General features: G+C 43.8%; 1 protein-coding gene across 1 annotated transcript in view; it reads right to left on the bottom strand.

Moving 5' to 3' along the window:
- Positions 1-7,887: 7,887 nt before the first annotated feature.
- RPL22L1 (ribosomal protein L22 like 1) overlaps positions 7,888-9,615 on the bottom strand; it is a 2,428-nt gene continuing 700 nt past the window's right edge. Inside the window, exons 2-4 of the mRNA XM_009280564.2 lie at positions 9,447-9,539; positions 8,925-9,046; positions 7,888-8,141 (exon numbers count right to left, since the gene is read on the bottom strand). Of these exons, the coding sequence (XP_009278839.1) occupies positions 7,997-8,141; positions 8,925-9,046; positions 9,447-9,539 (360 nt within the window). The 3' untranslated portion in view covers positions 7,888-7,996. The remainder of the gene's footprint in view (positions 8,142-8,924; positions 9,047-9,446; positions 9,540-9,615) is intronic.

Genomic DNA, 9,615 nt, shown 5'->3' on the forward strand with positions numbered 1-9,615 from the left:
TGTGGTTTTTATATAGCTGTGCCATGGTCACGTTCATGCCCAGTGCTGGGCTCTGCGCATGCACTTGGGCTTGGATTGATCCTGTGCAAAAATTAATTAATTAAGGGCTTTTTCCTCCAAAGAGCCAAGTGGGCTGCAGCAGGTGGGAGGTGGGCAAACCGACCCATTTTGTGCCTGAATTGGGGCACTCATTTTAATTCTCCTTTAATGAATGGATGTGTTTTTGCCCGTGGAGAAGGAGCAGAGGAATGCAGTTGGAGCCAGCAATGCTCAGGCAGATAACCCTCCTCCCTGGTCATCCCTCCTTCCCTAGGAGAGCAGCGCTCATCTCTGCTTCAGAACATGCCTGCTTTATTTGGCTCCATCTTCTGCTGGGTTGGCAGATATACTCCTGCTTTTGTATAACTGCAAGCCTGGCAATAACTGGTGTTTGGAGAAATAATTGGACAAATTTATGGTAGGAAAGGAATCTAGCGAGGGTTATTGAACACACAGATACCAGGTCTGGCTTGGAAAGTCCCTAAGTAAGAGCTGCTGCAATCTGGTGGGTATGGCTGATGCTGCCTCCTATTCCTGACCCCTGCTGAAGGGAGGGCACTGGGGTTCAGGACCTTCGGTCAGACCCACTACAACTTTTTCCGTATATTTAGGTTAAAACTTCAGCCCTTGGCATCACACGATTTCCTGAAGCTTTCCTTTAAAAAGCAAATTAATTTCTAACTCTCCTGCCAAGAAGAGTTGGGAAATACTACTCCTCGAACTCCAGAAGAGTAAAAAATAATTCATTATTCAACCTCATAACTTTTAAGCCAATACCACAAATTTTGGTGCCCTTCTATGTTTCTCGACTACTTTGCTGCTGCAGTGTTGCTAGCAAAGACCTCCTGGCACAGAGCTGTAACCTGTCAGCCGGGTCAGCCGGGTCTGGCAGGCCTGAAAGCAAACACCAGGGCAATCTAAATTTAACAGCAAAGCTGGCGTAATGAGTGGGCTCCTGTGTTTGGTTTTCATTAGTATTTTTCAGCTCCAATATAGTTTCTCACGGAAACACCCATATGTCACGGCAGTGTGGAAGCACACCTGTCACCTCCAGAGGGTTAATGCTCCCTGGGATGCTCTACAGCAGCATCCCCGGTCCTGCGTTCCTGAGGCTATCCAGAGAAAAGAAGACTTGATCCCTGCTGCCAGCATATACCCATCTGCCCCAAAAACCTGCGTGTGGGGAAAAAACGTGGGTCCCTGGAGCATGTGGTGGGTGCTGCACAGCCAGGAGCGATGGCAGGACCCTCCTGCTTTGGGCTTCGCACTGATCAACCTGGTTGAGCTGCCCCTTGCTGACCAGGCTCTGCAAGTTATTTCTGCCAGCCCCACGCCATGCCCCATTGCAGCTGGGTGCCATGGGGAGGGTCTTTACCCCGCCCCGGGGGTCTCAGCATCCCAGGCTGGGGCAGGAGAAAGAGCCCTGAAACGACTACTGGGGAGAAGCGTGGAAGCTTTACAGCTCCCAGCCCGCTGTGTCAGCAAAACTACCCCTATCTCAGGGCTGTTATCATCCAACAGTGTAAATATTTTCTAAATGAGCTGTAAGGAGGAGGACTGACAAATGCAGTTTTGCTGGAAAATGTTACCGAGTTGGGAACAGGGATGGCTGAACACCCCCTTATCCCTTATCTGTCCTGGCCGAAGAGCAGGGGGCAGCTGGGGGCTCCCCCTCCAGAGCCAGTGGCAGCACTGCACACAGAAGCATCTTGCCTTTCTGCATCAAACCGAAGCACTTTAGTTATTTGCTTTCAGTTCTGCTGTTTGTGCACCTTGCTGTATTTATCATTCAGTGCTGTCTTTCTTCTCCCTGCCCCGTGCACCAGCGACTAAGAAGATGCTGATGCCATTGCTGGCTTTGGCACCCAGAGGTTTGGCTCAGAGCATCCCGTCAGCATGTGGGGAACATCGGTGCAGTGATCAAGCCACTCTGTGGGCAGTGGGCCACTGAAAAAAATGCCCGTTGTCCCACATTCCCATTTAAAATCCCTACCAAAACCCTAACCTGATGGCAAGAACATTATAACAAAGCTGAGACTTAAATCATGCTTAATATCTGCTGTTGTGGGGATGGGGGTGTTTGAATTGCCTTGCCAAGCTAAACTACTTCATAAAACAAAAAAATTGTTAATAGACTATTAAAGCATTGCTCTCTTAATTGCTTGTTAAAATCCAGCATGGATGGACAGCAACAGAAAATCCTTTGCAGCTGGTGGCTCACTCTTTGGTACTTTGTGAATTTATTAGTCCCTGGAGCAAAGGGATTCAGGTGCAAAAAGCTGCTAAGGGCAGTTTCTAGGCTCAGAGGGGTCATGGAAACACTCCCTTGGACACCCCCCCCCCCAACCCCCTTCGTGAGGGCTTCATAGGATCCTGCCTGAAAGGTGTTTGGGGCATGTTTTAGCCACCTGGCCCGGTTATCCCCTGGCCACTCCTCCCACCTATGGTTTGTGCTCTGCAACAGCATTTCTCTCGAGCAGCAGCTTGAGACTGAGTTAGGGCTCAAATAGCAGCTGCAGTGCCAAGGCAAACCTAAAAGTGGTTCTATGCCAGCATCCTGCCAAAAATGTACGTGCCATGGGAATTTATAAATTCATGTGTCCGTGGGACAGCTGGCAGCGATCCGGAGGGTAGCAGAAGGACGTGCCTGGTGGATTTAGACAGTGAAAGAGGATGGTGTTTACACAAGTCCCTGCCGAGCCCTGCAGCCCCGTGCCACCCCCTGGGCTGGTGGCCACACCGTGCCCCTCGGGGTTACCCTGTCAGCATGGCCTGGGGCAGCCCCAGCACCTTCCCTGGAGGACCTGCCATCGCAGGCCGTAACATGCTGCTGGCTGAAATGTTCTTCCCAGCCAGCCCTGCCCAGGGGGGTGCACATCTGCTCCAGTTGTGTGACATCTCCTTCTTCCACTTCTTCAACCTTGGGGTCTTTCTGTATTGAGTTATGGCTTCTGTGCCTACGAATCTCTTCTCTATTGCTCAGAGAGCGGTTCGTCCAACAGGCATCAGCAAGAATAAAGTCTTAACCTTGCGACAGGCATCAGCAAGAATAAAGTCTTAACCTGCTAAAGGGACTCGCAGCCCCTTACTCATGGGATTGGGATCATGCCAGGACACTTCACCTGACGTAGCTATTAAAGGCCATGGGACAAAGACTCTACTTTCAATTTCAAGCATATCCATATAAAATAAACCATATTTTATTGCCCTAAGTGGGAAGCATGGGCTGTGAGAATTAATTACAACAGTGGGAAGGTGGAAAAGGCCTCCAAAGGCCACAGATGCCCACCTCGCTGCCCACCTTCCTGCTGCTGCGGGATGCAGGGCACCATCTTGGGGCATCAGCAGGAAAACCACTGGCTTCCACGCGGGCCGAGCACTTTTCAAACTGATATTTGTGTGCTGCTGCAAGGGCTGACAGGCTGGTCGGGGAACTGGGACACTGGGATGGGGCGAGGCGGAAACTCGATGGGGCATCACGACACGGACAGGGCACGGAGGCATTCGATCCCTTCTGATCTGCCCGATAAGAAGTCTTCGTTTTGGTTTTGTCTTTAAAAAGAAACACAATTTTTCCTTATTTTTATCTCTATTTGGTGTAATCAGATCACTCCCACCACTGAAGCTCATTTCCTGCTGTTGGGTACATTGAAGCTATTATTATTATTTTTCCATGGGCCTCTCTGTTTCTAATTACTCTGTGGTGATTTTATGTGAATATGTTGAGTCTGTGCCTCCTTTAATACCTGCCTCATGCTGGGTCTATTGTATACGTTAGTACCCCGACACATTTTTCAGATATTTCCTGCTATTATTTACCTCTTTATTTCAGATCTTACTACTTTTGGGTATATGATAAAGCTGTTTTCTGATGGGGCCAGAAGGGCAAGCAGACAGAAAGCATACGGCTACGCAAGGCCATTTAGAAGTAACTCTTACTAGTGGTGGTTTTAATTGATGAAATCCTGTGGGATCTGTTGTTCTTTTTTTTAATGGAAGTGAGAGTTTTGCTGCAGTAGAGGCGATAGAGACTGATTTTGCAGAAATATAATCTCTCTGTATGCTCACACATAAATAGCCTATGTGGTGCTGCTACTGCTGCTCTGGCAACAGCCGTGTAGCTCTTGTGCTTATAAATCACTGCTTCTTTTTTTTTATTTGCCAGACATTGAAATTTTCCATGTGTGGGAGGTCTCTCATAAACTGATTTTATTTGGAAGAGAGCAGCAAAAATGTTTTTTGAGAAATGAAGGGGAGAAACATTTATTGGAAAATGAAAGGGGGGAGAATACATATATATCAATTTTTGGCTATATTAAAGCCTTGTAAGATTTATGGTGCCATTGCCCTCCTGAGCCCCGAGCTCACAGGCGCGGGCCCTGGCCCATCTGCTGCACTACCAGTGCAACTGGTGCTTTGCAGAGATTATTCCACTTCCCAAATTAAACTTCTGTCTTGATGAACCGGGGCTCTCAGCTGGGTGGAGGCAAAGCGGTGCTCTGAAAGCACTCACTCCTGCTGGATTTTATGCTTATCCCTTCTGAAAATCCTAAAGCACCCCGAGCATTGTCCAAGACCTGAGCATGTTACTGTGGGGCCACGGGGACCAAACTTGGCAGCAGCCCTGGTCACCTGCGAAACTTTCATGCTGTGGGTGCATTATTTTTCCCAGCAGCTTCATCGCCTGACTGACGCAGGAGAGTGCGTCTCTGCAGCTGCGAGGAGAGCCTGTCCCTCCCTCGAGCAGGGCTTTTCTGGGCTCTTGTCCAGCACTAAATATGGAAAATTCCAACAATCCTGTCCGTTTTCAAGCTGTTCGGGATCTTTTAACTTGCAAAACAAAGATAAATGAAACTGGTTATTTCACAGCAGATTCTAGTTGGAAAAAAACAACTGCCATGCCAGATGCCCCGATGAAGGTACCTGGTAGCTCCTGGCACAGCAGAGCTGCCATCTCAGTGAGTTAGACCTCACCAAAGACCAGAGATACGCTGACCTGTGGCTTTTAAAAAAGCTCCCTTTGATTCTAATCTGGATAATTTGTGAACAGTAACAGGCCGTTTCCTGCCTGTCACCTGCATTACACCTGGCCTCTTCAGCTGTGAGATATGTGAAATTATGAAAGAATCACCCTTTTTCTGAAGCTTTGTCTGAGGTCAGCTTCTCATCTGTGTACTCCAGCTATTTTTCTCCATGAAACTTTAACAATCTTATTGTAAACACTCCATTTAGATTTACCCCCCTGCCTTTGTAGTTTCTACGTGTAACACGCATATATGCACTTTGACTGATCCCGCTGACCCGATAACGCTCATAACTGCACGAGAAAGCTCTAACAGCCCACAGGCTCCAAAGAGCAGAGCTGGATGGGAGGCTCTAGGTACGGCCAGCAGAGCTTGGGCAGCAATGCAGGGATATAACAAAAATTTCTGGCTGGTATGTAAAGGAAGGAAGATTTTCCTAAATATATTAAGCACTCTAGAGCCACACTTATCAGAAATTTGGAGTTTTGTTTTTTCAAAGTTTAACATGTTTTCAAGCATTGGGGAAAGGAATTCCTAGATTCCATGCTCGCTGCAGTGAAGCTCAGCGAGTAACACAACTCACACAAGCACTTTGGCAGTTTTCCTCCAAACCCAGCTATGAAGTAAGTTGCTTCGCTCGAAATCCCAGGCCTTGTTTTCCTATCTTTTGGCTAATGACAATCTGCATCTGCTAGGCTATACAGCTACACATGTAGCTGCCAGCCTGCTTTAAAAGGAATGATAACAAGGCAGCATGATCCTATTAGCTCTGATTGTGTTTGTGCTTGTTCCATTTAATCAGAACAGTTTTGTTGTGTCAGTCTAGTGTAAAGGATATATCGTCACATAGAAGCGCAACTCTGAAAAAACAGGTGGGGATGTATTTTGAAATACAACTGTTAGCCATGCCCTTTGCTTAACTTAGTGCAGCAAAGAAAACAGACCAGACGTTTTCAAATATTTGCAGCTTTACTGTGTGTTGCTTGTTCAACACAGTATTAACTACCAATACTGTAACTACTTTAAGAAAGCATTAGCAACCTTTTGGATTTCCAGAAAAGGAAGAACCCAGCCACCTTTAATTGTTGCTTCAAAACTGCCTGATTTTTCTCAAATAGGAAATTCCAAGGCAGCACTCTGGCATTATCTAGTGCCCCAGATCAGGGGACAGGACTTCAGGTGTTACTTCCACAGAAGCATATAAAGCTCAACATACATGAGCTAGGAAATAATCCTTAGCCTTGGAGCCAGTTACACACGCTGCTCCCTTCCTTTTGCTGGTTCTGAAACAGCAAAATGCAACAAATCAATAAGGCAGAGATTACACAAGTAGCTGTTTGTTCCACTGCTGCTTCCTCTCATCTCCCTGGGCCACACTTCAGGAACAGCTGCTCAAGCAAACTGAAAAATGAAAAACGAGACCCCAAGGCTGCTGACAACATTCATCTCCCCTTCTGTACTTTTCATTTAGATTTAGGGGGTGTCATGCAACTGTTAATGCATTGCTTTGTGTTTGGCAACTCTCTTAACAGTCTGTCTCAGAGGTTTGCCAGCAAAAACAATGCTGAAATAATAAAAAAATCATCAGGAAATTAAACAATTTAGTAGGCACACTTCAGCCTAAACTAGCAGATTTGTTCAAGCACAGAAAGTTCAGTATCAGAGCCTACGTGCATCCCTGTTTTATGATATTAAACAAATACGGCATTACGAATTCCAGAGTTCACCATTGCACTGGAACTGGAGAGTAAATATTCTACTTAATCACATGCAGAGCATACTACCAGTTTGATAGAATACGGTACTGAAATGCATATGCACGCAATAGTTACTGCAACTGCGGGCTCACACATACCACTTTTTCATAGCAAAAACTCATCAAATTTCTCTTGATATTACATGAACAGAACTAGTTTACAGGATCTGGATTGATTCGTGTTTCAATGAAGAACCCACCACTTGTACTAAAGAAATACTTCGTTTAAAGGAATAATCCCAGAAGTCAAATACAAGAACCATAAATAAAAGCGGGACCACCACCATAAGAGCAGGAACATCTGTATGGATTTAGTGGAATTCAGTCACTGTCAACATTAAAGCACATCTCACCGCTTCCTTTAAGTTGCTGTAGCTGGATGCTGGCAATGAGATTCATCTCTACCTCCTTACTTGTCAATCTAATATAAACCTGGCTAACAAATCTTTATTTGCTATGCTCCAGTTTGACTTGTGGTCAAAGGAATACTACATACACAGGAATACTACAACCAATTAATGATTTAGATAAATCACACAGAAGTAAAATCTCTTTTAAAATATGTGAGCCTGTTTTTTAACTAAAATAATTAAAAGTAAACTTTTTAAATATTTTGTCATTAGCTCCACATAAATTAGCAGAAGGAGCTAGTACTTTTCACCACAAAAAAGCTCTAGCATTATTCGTAAAAATATAATTAAACGCCAGTGTAACTGTTCTACATATGTACTGGGCAAAGGGCTCAGTTCTTTTCTACTTGGAATCTCTTTTAAAACATGTAAGCCTGTTTTTTAACTAAAATAATTAAAAGTAAACTTTTTAAATATTTTGTCATTAGCTCCACATAAATTAGCAGAAGGAGCTAGTACTTTTCACCACAAAAAAGCTCTAGCATTATTCGTAAAAATATAATTAAACGCCAGTGTAACTGTTCTACATATGTACTGGGCAAAGGGCTCAGTTCTTTTCTACTTGGACTTTCTAGCAAGGAAGAAAAACTGCAGATCAAATGATTCCCTGTGATGGTTTTTAATTAGAATTTAAGAAAAAGGCTAGAAAACTAACCACGCTCTGTTAAACAGGGTACAAAATCTTTATTCACCAATAAGTTAAGTGTTCTTATAAATAGATGTTCTAGTCTTTTGTACACTGTATTGAGTATAAAGCTAAGCTTCAATTATTCCTCAGACTCTGATCCTTCTTCATCTTGACTGATTTGGAAGTAGCGTAGTTCGTATGTCTCCTTGTCAGATGCGACGACACGAAGCCAGTCACGCAGATTGTTCTTCTTGAGGTACTTCTTTGTGAGGTATTTTAGGTACCTTAAAACCAGTAATTATGCATTAGAACCTTCTCATTTAACCCTTACTGCTGTCTGTGCTCCACCCAAGACATGGTCCTTGCAGGGCAACAACACACTAATTATATCCAGAAATAAAAAAATATCTTCTATAACAGATAATAAACATGTATTTTCATTCCAGATACATAAGAATTTATTATTTGATACTTTTTGACTACATAGCACAACGTCAGTAACTCAAAAGCATTGAGTACTGGTTCTAAACCTTGGTCTAACACAATAGATATCGGTGCACCTGTATCAGTGAAATGAAGGGGGGGATGCAGGGAAGGAACCGTACCTCTAACCAGTGCACTCGCCTGTTGTGTGCCCTAACGCACTAAGCAGTTTAAGGCTTCGTTCGACTTAAGGGGTTCTTTTGCAACAACAAGTATTGCATACACATACATTATAATACAGCCAATTAAGTAACAAAACAGCCACCCGTGACATGAATTCAGTATGACTTCTAAAAGCACCTCTTTCCTTGATATACTTCTAACGACCTACATAAAGCATCGCTGCGTTACGATGTTTATACTAGAGGAAGCATTAATTTGCAATCAAGTCCCGTCTTTTAAAAAGCAGTTTTTAAAATATCTAATATTATAAATTTATTTGAATTACATCTTTCACTAATATTTGTAAGCGCTATGAAGGTTAGCGCTAACCTTCTCTGCACGTATCGGAAGCGTGTCACGTTCAACATATGACTGTTCAAAATCCACTGTTGCAAGTACCACAAAAGGAAACCTGTGCCAACCTTTTAGAAAATTGTTTCTCGGATGTCACTGTGATCTTGTTCTTCAGACGTTCAATGTGAACTGTGTTGCCCAAGTTTCCAGTTTTTCCATTGACCTTAACCTTCTCCTTTAGGAACTGTTCCTGTTTCAACATTAAAGAAATAGAACACTAGGGAATGGCACCCTAGGTATGAACTAGGGAAGGGACCCTAGCCATATGGCAGTATTAAAAATCACCGTTTACTTATGTCCTGATAGCAAGTACTTACAATGCAGTAAGATTTTACAGTGTGTAATCAATCACCCCCGTGTTAAAACAGGATTCAATTTAAAGTAGTTCTATTCATGGATAGGTATGAACCATCTTGTCTGTAAGAGACATCTAAACCCAAGAAACTTTCAAAAAGTGACGATAATTTAAAGAACAGCTATTGATTTTACTAGCTTAAAATGTAACTTTTCAGTTGTAATTCAGTTGTTGTACTGTATGTACTAAGGCTGTTATACCGTGCACGAGAATTACGAGCAAAACAACGACTTACAAAATTCCCAGAATCAAAAATTCCATCTTCCACAGGATGGGTCAAGTCAAGGCAGAACTTCCAGGTTGACTTTTTAGATTTTCTGTCCTTTTGCTACAACACAAAAACCCCCGACGTTAGCGGTTAACAACCCACACCCGAAAAACGCCTATAAGAGCGATGGGGGACA

Source organism: Aptenodytes forsteri, unplaced genomic scaffold (genome assembly GCF_000699145.1).
Source record: "Aptenodytes forsteri isolate BGI_AS27 unplaced genomic scaffold, ASM69914v1 Scaffold179, whole genome shotgun sequence".
NCBI lineage: Eukaryota > Metazoa > Chordata > Aves > Sphenisciformes > Spheniscidae > Aptenodytes > Aptenodytes forsteri.